The following is an 18,915-nucleotide window of genomic DNA, read 5'->3' as shown; positions in this document are numbered from 1 at the left end:
TCCCTGTTGCCAGCACTCCCTTTCTCCTGTTTTCTCTTATGCAACTGACAGGAAAGTCACCTTGCAGGGTTATCAGTTCCCCAATCACCATCCTTTTTATTTAAAATAAAAATTAAGTAAATTCTCCCTGCAAAAACCTCTACAAATAAAATACATTTATTTGTGAGAATTTTAAACTGCAAAAATCTGGAAATTCTCCTTTAAGGTGGCTGTCTTAAGTTTAAATTAAATCATTTGACCACATCCATCAGTTAGTAGTGGAGGAACCAGTTTAGACAGAATAAGAATGGATACAATCCTTTCGTGATCCCTCAAGCAAAATCTAAATCCTTTTAAAGTTCAGAAGTAGCAGGATTTTAGAACTGCTTCTTCTGTGGCTCCTCTTGGTTTTCCCTGGGGGGCCGTGAGCAGGTTTCAGGGGGTCTGCCAAGCAGGACCAGTGTTAGACTCTCTGGGGCCCGGGGCAGAAAGTCTAAGCCCTGCCATGCAGGGCTGAAGTCTGGGGCCCTGAGCCCTGCCACCCAGGGCTGAAGCAGAAGCCTGAGCAACTCAGCTTCATGGGGTGTGCCGTGGGGCCCCGGGCAACTGCCCTGCTTGCTACCCCTTAGTGCTGGCCCTAGCTTTTATATGCAGAGAATCAGTTATTGTAGCGCAGGTGGGGCCATGGAGTGTTTATAGCATATTGTGGGGGCGGGGAGGGGCTCAGAAAGAAAAAGGTTGAGAACCCCTGCTGTAATGAAAGCCTACTGCAGTGCATGTCTGTGAAGAGGAAAGTTTAAATGTGGTGGAGGTACTGTAACTGAGAAATCTCTTGCCTGTGTAGGTTTAAATTAATAGCCGTCAACGTGTGTTGTCATTTTTAGTGAGGTTGCTGCTTTTGATGTATTACAAATAGAAAATATAATGCAGGATCAATTCTACATTGGAAGCAAGGTAGACAGAATAGCCTAGTAACTCTGTCCTTTATTTCTATTATTCTAAGGTTTTAATGAGTAGCTAAATTTATGTTTCGAAATGATTTTGCCCTTTATTGTGTATTTTTGGACACACACAACTGCATAACCTTACAATACAAAACTGCATTGGAGATTACTGCTCTGTTCAGTTTGTTTAAAAAGGGGAACTGCTTTTATTAATTCAATCTCTGAGCTTTGTACAATTTTGTTTCCCAACAGAACCGTAATATGGGATAAGAATAATATCACCGCACAGGGCTTCCAGGACATAGCAGTGGCATTGGAAAAGTAAGTTTAAAGGAAGATAACTGATGCAAGAGGAAATCAAGAAATATCTCCTAACAGTGCTGGGCAGGAGACAATGGGATTTAAGGGTGCTCAGCACCTCTCATTTTGGGGCCTGTTGGGACTAAATCTAAAGTAAAGCTTATGAATTCACACTGAGCTCAAAAGGGAGGAAAATGGTTCTTTCATTCTTCTTCCATGCTTCAGTGGTAGGCACTATATAATAATGTTAAAATGTGGAGGAGGTTGTATTAAACTTTTTTCTCTCCATTGATCTATGTTCTTAGCAGCCATAGTTTGTGCTTTAAAAGAAATTAGTTGTCTGAATGAAACTCTGTGTCCAATAGTCATCACCATAAAATCAGCATTTTGGTCTGTGTATCCATTAAGTAAAAGCTAATAATGAGGGTTTGGGGAACTGCAGTTGTTCATTATAATCCCTATGAAGGTGTGTAATTTTGGGATCGTTGAGATCACATATGCAGTAGCATCTGTTAGAATGACAGACTGAATTACTTTGATCTATATCCATCTCTGTCACTTTTCTGTATGTGATTATGTTTTTCAGGGGAAAAATGCAGATTTTAAATTAAGCAGCGATTGGAGTTGTTTCATATCATTAGATCCTATAGACAGGGAACAAAGAGAGTCTTTTGAAGGTGAAGATAATAGACAATTGCTAGTCTCCAGACAGGATGTTTTGCAAAAATGTACAGCTATTTGAGGTAGTATCTTAATCCTCTGTAGAATCATAACTCTTGCAGTTGGAGTTCATCAACCAGATTTCTGTTATTGGTATAGGATGCATTCATTTCCCTCAGTTTCAGTTTGTGCTTCATTTCAAAATGGAATCAGTTGTACTGATGGAGGAAATTCATAGGAATGGTCTATAATTAGAAACGAATTTTGGAGTGATTCAAGTGATATTAGTGAATAATTAAAAGAACTTGGAAAGGCTATTTATCAGCTTGCAGACCTTTATTCTTTATAGAGCAGCAACATGCATTTACAGGAGAAGTCTGATCAGAAAATATTACATATTTTTCCTGTTAACATGAGGTGCTTTTCCCCTTCAGATATGCTCAGATAAATAAACAGAAGAGGGATCCTAAAGCCAGAGGAAATGAACTAGACAGGAAAAGTAAATGGGGCAGATAGTGCTTTTTATAGACGTGACATCTCATTTACTTAGCGTGAAAGCTTAGGTCATCTTCTGTCGTCCTTAATGTTTTAATACCACAGACAGTATCACAACCCAACTCATGAATAGCAAAGCTTGAAACTCTGAAGACTGGGATTTCTGTCAGTGTTTGCTGAAAACAATTAGCCTTTAAACAAATTCATCTCAAAGACATATTGGGAACATCTTCCTCCATATGTTTCACAGAAATACATGAGACTTTGCTAGTTTTCTTGGAGAAGATAAATGTCACCCTTAACAGAATGTATTGTAAAAATATTAGATATTTTTAAAAATGTTGCTGAGACTAGATTTTTGTATTCCTACACTGGCAAAGCCAGGCTTCTGTAGTGCCATGAGTCTAATTGCACAAGATATGGAAGGAAAGCAATATAACACATGCATTTTTAAAACGTCGAAATTAGATATATTTTTCCCTTTTATGTGAAGGTCCTGTGACCTAAATGGGATTTCTGCTATGCAGTTCTATAGGATCAGTCAAAAGAAATACAGAAAGGATATCATTGTCTGTTAAGTTTTATATAAAATGTGAGTAATTTCTGTAGAATTCGGTTAAGGCCCTGGTTCAACAAAACACTTAAGAATGTAGTTGTCTATCCCCATGCAACAAGGCCCATACTTACATTCCATTGGCTTTAATAGAACTTAAGCACTGGCTTATATGCTTTGCTGAATCAGAGCCTAAATTTCTGTAGAATTGTATGGTACTCAGCTTTATAGGACTTTCCATAAGAACTTATAAGAGAAATATCTCAATTTCCAAGGCTAATATTGCAGGAAGAGAAGCAAGTGCTGTGTACCCCCTGGGGAGCTGGGACTCTTCCCTTGCCTGTGGTATCCAGTTCAGATCACAAGACTGGAAGTATAAACTGACCATAAACCTATTCCTGTTAGAGCAGAGTAAACAGTGAATGTTATTGCAGTAACTCTGCAGTATGGAGCAGGAGTCCTGGAGAAAACATAGCATATAACAATATCATGTAGGATTATTGTAATGTGTGATACAAAGGGGCAGAGGTAGGGTTCTATGGACATCCTTCACTTCAGCGTTTCCTGGCCTTTGAGTGCTTCTCTGCAAAACTTAACAATTCTTTTAATATAGGTTTATTGGTAGGGAGTGTAATAATACACTGGATAAGCAAAGCAACACGTGTTTCAAACCTGGAAATGGACTTTATTGGATTAATGAGTTATTAGGGAAAGCTGTTCTTGTTATTAGAGAAAAATGGAGCTTGAAGAAGGAAAATAACAAGCATGAAGGGATGTTTGAGACTTCAAAGGAAGCCAAGAAAAGAGAAGTAGAGTGTGAGGATAAATATTGGTTGGTCTGATGATCAAAGTTTCGTGCAAGCTTTAAATTCTTTTTTTCCCCCTAGAGTTTAATTCAGAGATGAAAATAAATTAACATTCCAGAACAGTTTTGTGTGTCGGGAAATAAATGGATTATGGAATTTTTCATAAGATGCTGTTCATCTAAAGTTCTAGCCTCATGATTATACCCATGGAGTCTCCTTGTGTTTCATATCTTTTTCTTGTCCTGGGGGCTCAAGCCTTTGCTTATTGATTGTAGCATATAAGCACTAGTAATTATAGACTGCACTGAACGTGCTATAGTAAATGACAAACCGCTGCTCGAAATCCACATTTTTTTTAAAAAAAGAGCCTTTTTCCCCCCTGCCAGGTACTTTCAACAGCTTCCATAGCAACTATCCATCTTGAGGTCTGTTATCTCTGATATTTAAAAATAGTCCATCCTAATGGAGGGCCAGTTATTGACTATTCTATAGCACATGGAGACACACAAGCTTTTGTGGTGTGGACAATTCTTTTGAAAGATAAGGCAGTAAAGTATAGGAAATAATTATATAAAATAATATTGGGTTGTGGTTGCTGCTGTATACGTTTTGGCAATTGCTATTAAAGAAAAATGCAGCAATTAGTTGCAGCTCAAGTAGCTGCATATATAGTAATATGTTAAATAGTGAATTTCACACCCGTGTTTGGAATTCTCTCTTTCTTTCTGATTATTTCCATTCAATAGGAGCTGATAATTCCTGGTCTTTCTTGTAAGTAGAAAAAAAGGTAACCCAACTCCCGGGGGGAAAGTTTTCAAAAACATAAACGGCAGCCTAGTCATCCAACTCCCCTTGAAAGTCCATATCTTTACCTAGTGTATAAATATCTTTATCTCTCTAATTAGATATAGGAGGAAAATTTTCAAAGGCACAAAAGGAAGTTAAGTGCCCAGCTCCCATGGACTTTCAGAGGCAGAACCTTTGTATCTTTGAAAATCTCCCCCTATATCTAACTAGAAAGAAGAGTAAGGTTCCATTCCTGCAAATATGCATGTGCTTGACTTTAGTGTGGCTGCTCATGGAAGTAAAGTTACAGACATGTGCAAGTGTTTACAAAATCAGGGACAGAATTATTGGCAAAAAAAAGTAGGAGCTGACTTTATTTGCTACTTTATGCCTTATAATTATATGTAGTAATTAGATTATTGTCTCTCATTACAGTAAAGGTTTGGTTTTTTTATTTTGTTTTAGGAATTATACTTTAAGGTTCATGCCAATACCTATGAATGATGCTTCTCAAGCACTTAAAACAAACCCTGAAAAAACAGAGGAGGCGCTGCAAAAGGTATTACATATACAATTCACTCTCAGAAAAAATGAGTAATAACTTCATGTGGTTGTAAATTGGCTGAGTAAGAATTCTTTGCTAGATTCATTGAGTATTTCATTTACATGGACATGCATGAACGTGTGGACAGGTTATGGTAATCAAGAATCATAACTGCATGGAAGGCTCTGTGTTCAAAATGATTCATTTGAGCTGAGCCATAGAATGCAATGGCTTAATAACAACGAACCACAAAATAAGGAAATACTGATTAAACTGTGTGTGTGCGCACACGCGCGCATGTATATGGTTAGAAATTGGCACGTGTGTGTATTTCTGTGTATTTAGATGGTTTTGTGCATTTTATTGCTGTTGAAGCGCAGAGAGTACTCAGCACAGTACAAGACACAAAAGACTGAGAGAGGCTGTTGTGGAATGTAGACTCGTTTTTAATTTGATGGGTAGATATCAGCATATTTACTTGATGTGTTCACGTTACGTAAACACCACACACACACCATCAAAAATTAATTTAACTGAAGTGATCTCTTGGATAAGGACTATGTTGGCAAAAATTTGTCTGTAGCTGTCTAAATCTCATGGATTATAGAACTCCCAACTTTTAATACAGTCAGTCATGCAGGCTCTACAGGAGTCATCTTGTCTATCAGGAAAAAAAAACATGGTCTGCAACTTTTTAATGAGTTGGGTTTTTTTAAAATAAGGCTGGGGGCATAAAAACTCACAAAGCTGTGATTAAGTAATGTAAGTATGTGATCCTTACGAGCCAAAAACCTTTCTGTTAAGTGATCTTCAAATCGAAAAATACTGCTTTTTTTTCCTTGATGATGTACATGGATGGTCTGAATTCTGCTTCTTTTTTAACACCTGAAGCATATGGGCTTATATCCCTTACGTTAGACAGATTATAATATTTTCATAACAGTGGATATTCCTTTTATCAAGAAAAAGGGAGATCTTTTCAAAATCTAAAGAAGCTCTTGGCCTTAATGTTATCTTGTGGCAATGAGTTCTATGGCTTAATAATGCACTATATATGAAGTATTTTCTTTTCTCAGTTTAACATTTATTCACAGGATATACAAGACCTCAGTTTGTTTGGCTTCTTTTGTTATTAAACAACTTTTCAGGCATTTTTTTTATACATCATGAAGAAACAAAAACAATAAAAAAAAAGTACAGTCATCTTTAAAGTAGATCTGGGTGAAATTTTTCAGGCCAATAGTTTATTTGTTGAAAAATGCTGTTTTAGTGGATCCAAAATTATTTGCAAATTTGACATGAATTCACGGAATAGTTTTGGCCCAAATATTTTTTGTGGGGACTTAGATGCCACCCACAAAGCAAAGGTGGTGGTGGCCAATTTATAAGTTTTAGACCAGTGGTTAGAGCTCTCACCTGAGATACGGGAGATCCAGGTTCAGATGCCCCTTCTGCCTGATGTGGAGCAGGGGTTTGAACTTGAGTCTCCCCCATTGCAGGAGAGTGCCCAAGTCACTGGGTGGGTCTCTCTCAATCTCCTGTTGAAGCTCTTTCACTTTGTATAAATAATTAGTTTTTGAAGCAGGGACTTGAACATGGGTTTCCCACCACCAGGCTAGAGTCATTTTGCTCTTTTTTCCTTGGCCCAATGCCTATTCATGGTTATTCATAGTGGAATTTGGTTTCACCAAATCTGAACTTTTTCTTTTTCTTTTTCTTTTTCCTTTCAGAACTGACAGTGAATTGAAAAATTAGTTATTGACCCATCTTTACTTTAAAGTGCACATTATCCTTTAAGTTGTCGTTTGAGCTTTTCACAATAGCTTGAGTAGTTGTAAAAGAAATGTGTACAGTATCTTGTATGCATCTAATTTCTAGTATAGATCATCATGGTGTTAAAGACAATATTTTAATGAGAGAGAAAAATGGTAGCTCATCCCCTTTAGACAACTTTCGAACGTTAAATGTGTAAAAATAAATAATTGGCCATATCAAGAACACTTCATCGGCAAAATGGGTAAAGAGCCCTCCAAATTTATTCAAAACACCAAGCCAAATTTTACAACTTATAGATGTTCTAAAGCAAACACCTAAAATGGGACATTTTAGTGGGCCAACAATTAAAGTCCAAATAGATATTTTAACGATTTGTAGCTTTGTTTTTTAAACAAAAAAATGCTCATGCACCAGGATGCTTGTTAGAAATATTGTAACTTGAAATCAATGACTTTTATACAATACTGTAAAGCCGGGGTTTATCCTGGCACAGCTGACAGCCCTAGCTATGATAGCATAGAAGTGCTATTATAAAAATATGTAAGCAGTATTTGTTTTTTAAATTTTCTGCAAGTGTATTTGTTCTCACTTTTCCCAATGGTGTTTTTTAGGTTTACCTGTCTGATGTGAAGATGTGTTCTCACTTTGTTTCCTAGTTGCAGAGGACTACATAGAATATTTAAATATCACATGAAAAATGTTAGGTATATGTTGAGGTGGATCAAGGGTGTTAATTGTTTTATTTTTTGTTTATTTGCTCCTAATAGCTCTTAACTTTATAACTCTTCAAGGCCCCCAAATCAGCAACATACTTAAGCACATGCCTAACTTTAAATTAGTGAAAAATCCCATTTGAAGTCAGTGGGACTACTCACATGCTTAACTAACTTTCTGAATCAGCACCTAGATAGTAAAAGTTTACTTGAAAGAGAAATATTGAAAGTGAAAGATGGGGAGAGTAAAAGCAGTATCCTAATCTGACTTTTACTTTTAGATAGAAAACTACTTGCTTCGTAATCATGAGACCAGAAAATACCTACAGGAGCAGGCATACAGGCTGCAGCAGGGCATCGTCACCAGCACCACACAACAGGTGAGAGCCTTGTGCTTTGCTGATAGCTCTTCCTGTATTAAATGACTGCCTCCGGGCCAAATTGTTCTGTTTACACCGGCTGAAAGAAACATTTGGCTTTGACAGCCTGGTTGGTTTTCAAAAAAAGTTGTCTCTGCCAAATTCTGCACTATGGAAGCTGCAGAAAGACCAAGTTTTTGCAGAAGCACCTATGTGCTACATGGACAGGTGCTGTGCAAAAGCCTAAATTGAGTGAGAGAGAGAGTGTGTATCATGTTCTCTGCTGTGCCTCCAGGAGGTGCAGTACAGAAGATTCAGCCCTGAGGCAGTGAGGAAAAGGGTGACTTTAAGCTCCCTTTGTGCTCTCCAGCTTCTGGGCTGCTGCATGGGCTAAAAAGGCCCAGGTGTAACTTAGAAAGTTATGAGTGGTGCTCTAGTGCAACCGAAGCCAGGGTGGCTTTGATGGCAAGTGCTATAACTCTGGCACCTCCCACCGTGGCATACCTCCTACACCAGAGCTTGCAGGAGGGCCAGCAAACGGGGTGTAGGGTGATCCTTGGCAGCCCAATACAGTGCCTGCCCCCGAGCAAGTCTTTCCTGGCTTCTTACAGGTTGTTTACATCCCCGATACACCACCAGGGCAAGGTGGCAGAAGATGGATATGACAAAATGGCTTTTACTTTGAAACTCTCTTAGCCGCTTGGTATTCCAGTGAAACTCCAAAGCAAATGGAGGAGCAGAGCAGCCTTATTCTAATCCTTAGTGTAACCAGTAAAACGATTGCCTCTCCTTATTTTCTCTGTACAATCTTTTTCTGACTTGTGATTCAGAAGTTTTTTCTTCTCGCTCCATTATATGACAAATCAAATGTGACAACATTGTATTATTAGAGCCTGAAACAATTTTCCACCCTCTTAACAGAGAAAATGATGCACAAGGATGTACTGGCATTAAAAACTGCAAAGGCAATGTCTTTTTATTTTATTTTAGTTGTCATTCATCTAGTCCATTAGCATCGTTTTCATGTAAATAATTTCCTGTGACATTGTTTAGATCTTTTTACAACTTAACCGTTTCCCTTTTTTCCCCAGAATAAAAGCACACACACTCTCTTCAATATATATAAACGTGTGTAACTACGGAACCTCAAGGGAGTTCATCTTCACTATTTTTATGCTATATATAAATTACTCCTATATGGTATGTGATCAGGAGTGAATAATCTAGTTCATCCTGTGTCACTGCATGATTATTCCCCCAGTATATTCTCTGTTGATTTGTCCAGTCCAGTTTTTTTAATTATCCCAGCAATGGAATTTCCCCCCAGTCTAATAGTTATTTAGTTGTTTGTAAAGCCCTTTGAAGAGGAGAAGCACTATAGAGCAGCAAAGAAAGAAGGTGCTGTGGACGCACTGCTGTACTAGTTGCAGTTTGAAAAATGTTGAATCTACAAATATTACATGATCAGGCACGTACTTGGTTGGGGTTTCAACTTGTTAGGTGGATACCAATTTTAATGAATTCACTTAAACTCTCTGTATTGTCCTTTTATAAGTGCTTCCTGGCCACACCCCCGATTCCTTTAGTCACAAGTGACTGTTAAACAGAACATGTGGCTCATGCCTGCCAGGCATATTGGTCTGTCTTGCCCATCTCATAAAGGCACACCTACACTACCTTCCCACTCTGTGCTTGGAATATTTTGTATTGAAAACAAGTATTGAGCATGTGATTCAAATACATAAAGCTTGATATAGTGCTTTGTGAAAGATCTGGGGCAGCTTTCTGCTTTGGTAGCCACAGATCCCAAATGAGTATTCTTTGTGACTGAAAATATCTACTGTGCGAAAGAAATTCCCAATGCTTACACAGTAATGTTTTGTTCAGACAATAGAAATCATTGCTAGTGTTTGAACTGGTCATGGGGGAGCTTAGTGTTACTGTGTCCAAGTTCTTGGAACAATTCAGTAACCTTCACACCGAGTTTTATGGTTGGTCAGTGTTTTTGTGCCATGCCAAAAAACAAAACAACCCCACCCCAACCCTGAAAAGATAACTTACAGCTGTGGGGAAAAACAAAATTAATAATAATTAATAATAAATAAATAATGTGGTGGTGGTTTGTTTGGACCTTTTTTACTATAGTAAGAAATATATGTAAATTTTTTAAACCAGGAACGTATGTACACACACAGACTCTGATCATGCTTTCCTAGTACTTTTGCATCCCAACAGCAATTCCCACCAGGTTCATTTTGATTTGGAATCTGGGCTGAATCCCACAAAGACTGATATTTAACTTTTTGTTTGTTCAGCATCACTTCTTTGCAATTTAACCCCTTATCTACTTTTACATCTGCTATTTCCTCTTCGTTTTTTTCTTTTGTTCTGAGTAGATGATTGACAGAATATGTGTTAAAGTGCAAGATCATCTCAACTCCTTAAGAAATTGTGGTGTGGATGCTGTACAGGAAGACCTGAAATCCGCAGAAAGGCTTATGCGGGATGCTAAGAACTCCAAAACAGTAAGCCCTGCTGAGCATTTAATATTTGGTTGTGCTGAGGAGGCTAGTATAAAAAGCTTTGTAAAAGAACTATAACCCTGATTCAGCAAAGCACTTAATTACATACAAAGTCCCTCTCTTTTTCCAGGGCTTATAATAATGTATCACATGAGAGTATTTTTCAGAGTATATGAACTGGTTATTATTTAAAAATGAACTTTCAATAAATATTTAAATGAATATAGTCATTTCCATCAGTTCAGGATTGACGGTAGTTGGCTGAAAGCTAACTTTTAAAGTTGTTATATCTATCTTACAGCTATTACCAAATCTGTACCATCTTGGTGGAGCTTCTTGGGCAGGAGTGAATGACTCATTATCCAATCCGATACAGGAGACACTGGAATCCATGGCTGGGGAAGTCACGAGGGTTGTGGATGAACAACTTAAGGTCTGCATGTAGGGTTTTTTCTAATATACCTTGCATATACAAATGATAACTAAACAGTGGTGTGCAATTGCATCACGATTTTCCATTGCTATTGTGAACAAAAGAGTATATCTCATGCACGTTATGAGAACTAGAAAACCCATCAAACTTCAGTTATATTCTTGATGTTGGTTTTGGCATATTATGTGCTTATTGCCTGGGTGGCTAATCACTAAGACATTTTTCTTAGTAAGAAGTACAAAATTCACTTAAATGTTTGGCACAGAAAGAAAAGGAGGAGGGTACACCACCTTGTATCAAGCCAGGTATTGGCACTTCCACCCTGTCTTGTGGTTTTGCCAGAGGAGGGCAACTTTTAGATTGCAGCTGAGACTGTAGGAGAGTTATACTGAATGAGGGAATCTCCCAGGCACCCTAGAAAGCCCCTAGAAACTTTCTAGGATGTACTTGCCAGTCTGGGTGCCCCAATGGAGTGGAAGTTGTGAGCACCATGTGCGGAGAAGACTGCTGCTAGGGAAGATCTATCAGCAGAAACTTGGTCTGTAAATCAGTCCCACCAATTTCACTTCTGTCTTTTTGCTTGCATGTCTTTACCACAAGGCTTCTTTCTAGGAGCTCCCAGTCAGTTGCTGTCCATCTTTTCAAGGGGGATCCTTTTAAATGTTTCTTACCAAACCTGCAATTCTTCAAGTAGGAATTAATCCCCAATGATCCGCAATCACTCAGCTTCCCACCTGCTTAATCATTTGAAACTATATACTAGGTTCTGTGCTATAGTTAAAGGAGCTGAGGAAGAGAAGTGCATCCCACATAGTTCATATGTTTAAAAAAAGAGATCTACATTAGATCCAGCAAAGGGACAAGGTAGAAGATTTTTTCAATTCTGTGAAGGAGCATTTGAAAAGTATAAGAATGTTGTTAGGGGTGGGGAGGGATTAACCTGTTCATACCATTGTCCTATTCACCAGTAAGCAGCCAGGCTATGTTTGGCTATATTTAAATTTATCAAAGAATCTGAAAATGCAGATTAGACTTTTGAGACAAAAATAAATGCTTTAGTCAGTGGGAATGTAATGAAGAACAGTAATAATAGCACATTAACTTTTTTAATTTAGGAAAAGTAATTAGTAATGAGGAGGAAAATGTTGTGGGTTATAGACTATTTTGTTCCCCTCTCCCCTTTATGCGTAATAAGGTGAGGATTCTATGTATCAGTTTTTATTTTAAATCTCTTTTTGCATAAGAGCTTGTAGAGGTGAAGCGAATCTCTCCACAGGGTTCTTGACTGTAGAGTTTCCAGGCTTAGTCATTGAAATATGCATAATCAGTTCTGTTCTCTGTGCAGGACTGATGCATTTAAGTAAGTCCTGTGCATTTTAAACAGCCTTGTCAAAGAAAAGCTACATTTAGAATTTCATTTACAGAAGCATTGCTTGGTTGTATTGTGGTTTAAGACTGAGGCATTTATGCTTACACATCTTTAAAGCAAATGGCAGTTTTTTAGGTCAAGTTTAGTATCCTTTTACAATTACTTCTATTTGCTGCTAGGTGCCTTATAGATAGCGACGAAGTGAAGTTCCTCTATATATACTTAGGTGTCATTCTTCCAGGTCAGGCTGAAGACTATTTTTTTTCTTTAATTTGAGAAGGGGATTAATCTTTTTTTTTTTGTTCTCTTGGATTGTTTCTGCTAGTTCAAGAACTCTCCTGGTGTTCACCATTTGTTTGTGAACCTAAATAGGAGGCTTATGTAAATCGGCCTTATTGGCATATTGTCCTCAGGACAGAAACTGTGCCAGAAATATTTTGGAGCTCTGGTTTTGACTTCAGTTCCCATAGCAATAAGAGCACACCTTTTCGGGAAGTAGCCAGTGGAAGTTGGAAAAGGTCACCAAAGAACCTTTGAATAAATGGGAAATGAGATTTTTCCCTGAAATGGAAGGTAGGGGAGGTGAAGGAAGGAGTGGAAGAAGAATAAGCAGCTTGAAGTTAGAGAGTCAGCAAGGGAAATCACAGCTGAGTTAGAAATCACAGCTGAGTTCCTAGAAAATACTTTGCAAGTTCCTGCAGAGTATCACTGCCAGGCAAAGTCACCTGCTGATGCAAGGAACCCAACGGTTCTTTTTTCAGCCAATGAAGACCTCAGGCAAGACATAAGATCCTGAAGCAAGAGAAGAGACTCTTATATGGCCCAGGGGACTGCTTCATCCAATCCTCCTCAGAAACACCTGTCTCATAGATTTTAAGACCAGAAGAGACCTTATCTTAATTTTAGTAAGGCTTTTGACGCAATCCTGCATGACATTCTCATAAGCAAACTAGGGAAGTGGGGTCTAGATGAAATTATTATAAGGTAGGTGTACAATGAAAGGAGTAGTTATCAATGGTTCGCTGTCAGACTGGGAGAGCATATCTAGTAGGGTACCGCAAGAGTCAATCCTGGCTCTGGTACAATTCAGTATTTTCATTAATGATTTGTATAATGGCGTAGAGTATATGCTTTTAAAATTTTCAGATGACATCAAGCTGGGATGGGTTGCAAGCACTTTCGAGGACCAGATTACAATTCAAAGTGACTGTGGCAGACTAGAGAATTGGTCTGAATTAAACAAGATGAAATTCAATATAGACAAGTGCAAAGTACTTCACTTAGAAGGGAAAAATCAAATCAACTACAAAATGGGGAATAACTGGCTAGGTGGTAGTACTGCTGAAAAAGGATCTGGGAGTTAAAGTGGATCACAAATTGAATACGAGTCAACAATGTGATGCAGCTGCAAAAAGGCTAATATGATTCTGAGGTGTATTAACAGGATTGTTGTATGTAAGCCATGGGAGGGAATTGTTCCACTCTCCTAGGCACTCGTGAGGCTCAGCTGGAGTACTGTGTCCAGTTCTGGGCACCACACTTTAGGAAAGATGTAGAAAAATTGAAGGAGTCTAGAGGGATATGATGGTATTGCCAGGCCCAAACATTCGCAAGTCTTGAGTCAGGCCTCAAAAATCATGGGATTGGCTTACAAATCATGATATGGGTAGGTAGATAGATGCGCACACACACACTTATGTATATAAGATTTTAGTTTATTTCTGTCTCCTGGCTTTGGAGATTTTAGTGTTCACATTTTCTAGCTTTTCTCTGCAACCATGAGGGCTAGAAGCTTTTCTTTTTTTTATTTTTATTTTTTTTAATGAAAGTTAAGATTCTCATGTGTAATCACTTGATTCCAAAAGCTGGGCCTTAAGAAAAACAGCTAATTTATTGAGACGTGATAAAATTGCAAGCACGAGCGACAGTGGGGATCAGTCCACACACGTCTGGCTTTGCTCTCAGGCCACATGGAAGGAAGACTCTTCTAAACACCAACAGGGAAGCACAAAAGCCCTTATTTGTTTTTTTTTAAAAAAAATTTAAAAATTTGGGCATAGGTTTTAAAAAGTGCTTTCTCTGAAAATATTTTTTTTAAAAGGTCAAGCTTTAATTTATATGTCAACTGGAATATTTATATGTATTGTAATTGAAATCAATATATTTGAAAATGTGGAAAAACATCAAAAATATTTAATAAATTTCATTTGGCATTCTATTGTTTAACAGTGTGATTCAAAATTATTAATCACAATTTTTTAATTGCAGTTAATTTTTTTGAGCTAATCACGTGATTTAACTGTGATTAATCAAAAGCCCTAGTGTGTGTGTGCGCGCGTATGTATATATATTATAAATTAATGATGATTAATCACACTGTTAAACAATAGAATTCCAATTTAAATTTATTAAATATTTTTGGGTGTTTTTCCATATTTTCAAATATATTGATTTCCGTTACAACACAGAATACAAAGTGTACAGTACTCACTTTATATTATTATTTTTTATTACAAATATTTGCACTGTAAAAATGATAAACAAATAGTATTTTTCAGTTTACCTCATACAAGTACTGAAGTGCAATCTCTTTATCGTGAAAGTGCAACTTACAGATGTAGAATTTTATTTTTTACATAACTGCACTCCAAAACAATGTAAAACTTTAGCGCCTGCAAGCCCACTCAGTCCTACTTATTATTCAGCCAATCACTAAGACAAACAAGTTTCTTGACATTTACGGGACGCAATGCTGCCTGCTTCTTATGTAAATGTCACCTGAAAGTGAGAACATACAATTCACCACCAAGGAGTTCAGTCACAAATTTAATTAACATTTTTTTTTAACAGGCGTAATCAGCATGTTCTCTGGAAGGGTGGTTGAAGCGTGAAGGGGCATGTGAATCTTTAGCATGGCACATAAATATCTGGCAATGCCGGCTACAACAGTGCCATGCAAACGCCTTTTCTCACTTTCAGGCGACATTGTGAACAAGTAGTGGGCAGCATTATATCCTGCAAATGTAAGCAAACTTGTTTGTCTGAGCGATTGGCTGAACAAGAAGTAGGGCTGAGTGGACTTGTAGACTCTAAAGGTTTACATTGTTTTATTTTTGAGTGCAGTTATATTTTGTACATAATTCTGCATTTGTAAGTTCAATTTTCATGATCAATATATTGCACTACAGTACTTGTATTCGGTGAATTGAAAAATACTATTTTTTTTGTGTTTTACAGTGCAAATATTTGTAATCAAAAATAATATAAAGTGAGCACTGTACACTTTGTATTCTTTGTGGTAATTGAAATCAATATATTTTAAAATGTAGGAAACATCCAAAAATATTTAAATAAATTTAAATTAATTTTTTTAATCGTGTGATGAATTTTTTAATCGCTTGACAGCCCTAGTGTGTGTGTGTGTATATATTGGATATTCTTGCCGGTAGATTCTTGCTCGCCTCTCAGGCAATGTACCTCTGCCTATTTCTGAAGTAGGAAATAGTTCACAGTTGTCGCCATCCCCATCTGAGGAGACTCTGGACACCTTTTAAACAAGGAGGGTAGGACTGCGAAAGAAAACTGTGAGTCAGAGCACAGATTAGCTGACCGTTGGAGGGTTTATTAGACTTCTTCAACAGAGTTTTCTTTTGCTTCTTAAAAATGCAGAGGTAGTGCTGAGTGTGCAATGGGAACAGATGCATTGTTCTGGTAATTAACCAAATATAGTTTTCCCTAGTTATAACTTTTATATTTACAAAAAAAATATGTGTTTGGTTATCAAATCAGGCAAGTTGTTCCTCTCAGTTTTGTTCTGTAAATGCTTTTAAGATGTGTAAGCATACACAGTGCTGTGATCTCTCCTTCAACTAAAGCAATGCTGTGGAATTTCTGAGGGAGTGTTTATTGTTTTCTCTCACTTTGTGCTGCAGGCGCTGCTTGAGTCTATGGTGGACGCAGCTGAGAATCTTTGCCCGAATGTGATGAAGAAGACCCACATTCGGCAAGACCTGATTGAGGCCAGCACCGAGAAGATTTCCATTCCACGTACCTTTGTTAAAAATGTGCTCTTGGAGCAGTCTGGAATTGATATCCTCAATAAAATTAGGTATGTTAAAAGCACTATGAAACCTGTCCATAAATACTCTGAAGATGGTTAAAGGCCATGTGTTGAGTTGTCTTTCTTTGTTGCTTGTGTATATGTATATCAGTATGTTTCCTGAACATTCCCACGTAAGAATTCATATAGAAACTGGTATGTCACCATACAGGCCAATCGGCGTGGTCCAGGAAATGCAAATATTTAGGTTTCTACAACAAAGTTAATTGGATCATGTAGCACAAATCTAGTATTTGGTATGCCTATTTTCCTTCTTATTTCTGTGGCTTTAAATGACACAATCAACGTAAAAATTATATGTCTGAAATATGTTATCTACTGTTGTTACTGCTAACGCCTAAAATTACTATAACTGAAGGAAATTAGAAGATAACAAATACTATTGGCCACTTTACCACTTTATTTTGTGCATTTGATGGCATATTGTGTGTTGCTGGTTTTGCTGTTCTCCCTATTTAATTGGAAGACACTGTAACCCTTTTATGTGGGGGGGAGTTTTGCACAGCAACAAGGATCAGACAAACACATTTAAACATTTGAAAATAGGATATTCAAGCCACTAAAATTGGAAGGGGAATGCAGAGGCAGGTATAGCACTTTAAACTACTTGTAATTTATTTCTGAAAGATGAGATTCCAAGCTAGTTTTATTATATTTTTCTTTCTTTATTAAATTTACACCAGAGCATATACAAGACGTACTATATGGTCAAGTTCAGGAGGTAGGAAACTTAAGACTTTATGGTTGCTATCATTTCGATGGAGATAATTTTCTGCTAGGCAGGATTAATAGCAAAAGCATGTCATTTTGCATTGTGATGGTTGTATCTTTGCAATGGGAAAAGAGAGATTTATTTGTAAAGCATTAAAACTTAGGTATGTGAGCTTTTCAGAACACAGTAAAATTTCAATACCCATGGCTAAACAAGTGTATTTAGATTTTGTTTTTAAATGGGAAGCATGCGCTTTTTTCCCCATTACTCTTGTCAAGTTCAAGAGTAGATGAATGAAACTTCTCTCTCTTTTGATCCTCCCTCCCTTCTCACATTTAAAAAACAAAACTAAATGACCTTTGCTTTGAGACCAATCGTGGAAATTTTCAGCCCCACAAGGAAATGTCATAAAAGGTTATAAGCAGCTGAAAACATAGATATTGCAGACTTAGCTACACCTTCTGATACTAATGAAGGCCATAAAAGGACTTTTTTAGAGTCACAAGTTGTAAATAGCTGTGGGGGTTTTCAAGCATATCAGCCATATGTTCTTCTACGTTATATTAACACTATGCACCAATATAATACAAGGCAGTCCCATCTAATGGGTCGGAAGGCATACAGACCAATTCTCCTCTCATTGTTTTCTTACCAGAAACTCTTATAATGGGACTGGATTCTCAAAAGGAGTTTATGGGAGCTCAGAACTGAACTTCATTGCATTATAATAGGAATTGGGTGCTGCATTCCCAGAGGCTCCTTTGAAAATACCTGGCACGCTTAGGTTCCATTATGATGTCACTGCTATCTGTTGCTATTATTGCTTGTACATATTGCACGCAAAGAGAAAGGGAACATAGCTTTGTGTGTTAACTTAAACTGTTTTGTGGGTTGATACCGATTTATGCAATTAGGAAAAGATCACAAAGCCAAGAACCAGACCATCTACTAAAGCAAGCAAATTCTTTGTTGGGACACTTGTCTTTGTCTTTGTTTATGCTAAGGCCTTACTCATATAACTATGTCAGTTGGGGAGAAGGGGTGATTTTTAAAAAAAAATTTTTAAGTTGACATCATTATGCCAGTAAAAACCCTGGTGTAGATGCAGCTATACTGTTGTAAGGCACTTTATACTGGTTTAACTTATTTTGTTTTGCCGAACCAGAATAAGCCATATTAGAATAAGCATTTTTATGAGAGTTAAACTGCATCCTCACGACGGAGTGGGATGTGTGTTAACGCTTTAACTATGCTGACATAGTTAAAACGATACAGGTTTTAAATGTAAACAAGACAGGACAAAAGCAACCAGAAAACATTTTTTAATCTATTTATTCATTTAGGAAGTTTGACAGGTTTACAAATCGTTGCCATGTTACCATATCAGAAACCAAGTTGTAATCATTACAACCGTGAGCTTTTGTTACAGAAATATTATACAGTAAATATAGTAATCTCTCTATTTAATAGGGTATTACTATATTGTAAAAATGAGCCTTGGGCATGCCAGAAAACAAATTCAGTCACAATAGAAAGTTTGTATTTATTCATCCCTGTGAGATTTCTTCTTGCAAATAGGGAAGAAAATAAAGGGGGTTAGAGATAAATAAATCCTTGCTGCAGCCAATTTTAAATTCTGCATTTTGTGAGAAGTTTAACCTAGGGAAATTCTGACTCAAGGCATCAAAGGGTTAACCATTTAATGTCTTCAAAAGGGCCACTGTACATCTTTTGCCTACAGCATGTTGGTTGGTTACCTAGAGTTTGTTTCAAGATTTGGGCTCCATGAATTAGTATAATTCTGGAGACTTCTGCACTCTGGGAATACTTACTACTACTAACAC

General features: G+C 37.3%; 1 protein-coding gene across 5 annotated transcripts in view; it reads left to right on the top strand.

Annotated features, from left to right (window-relative positions):
- Positions 1–18,915, top strand: part of CARMIL1 (capping protein regulator and myosin 1 linker 1) — a 254,387-nt gene that overhangs the window by 172,732 nt on the left and 62,740 nt on the right. For all 5 annotated transcript variants that reach the window (XR_012157297.1, XM_073331850.1, XM_073331849.1 and 2 more), the window contains 6 exons: positions 1,176–1,244; positions 4,989–5,082; positions 7,838–7,936; positions 10,312–10,440; positions 10,739–10,870; positions 16,172–16,347. Coding sequence is in view for 4 of the 5 variants with exons in the window: in XM_073331850.1 (XP_073187951.1) it covers positions 1,176–1,244; positions 4,989–5,082; positions 7,838–7,936; positions 10,312–10,440; positions 10,739–10,870; positions 16,172–16,347 (699 nt within the window). In the remaining variant the exon portion in view is untranslated. The remainder of the gene's footprint in view (positions 1–1,175; positions 1,245–4,988; positions 5,083–7,837; positions 7,937–10,311; positions 10,441–10,738; positions 10,871–16,171; positions 16,348–18,915) is intronic.

The sequence above is a fragment of the Lepidochelys kempii genome, chromosome 2 (assembly GCF_965140265.1).
Source record: "Lepidochelys kempii isolate rLepKem1 chromosome 2, rLepKem1.hap2, whole genome shotgun sequence".
NCBI lineage: Eukaryota > Metazoa > Chordata > Testudines > Cheloniidae > Lepidochelys > Lepidochelys kempii.
The sequence above is the reverse complement of the archived record's forward strand: the minus strand, read 5'-3'. Positions and strand labels throughout refer to the sequence as shown.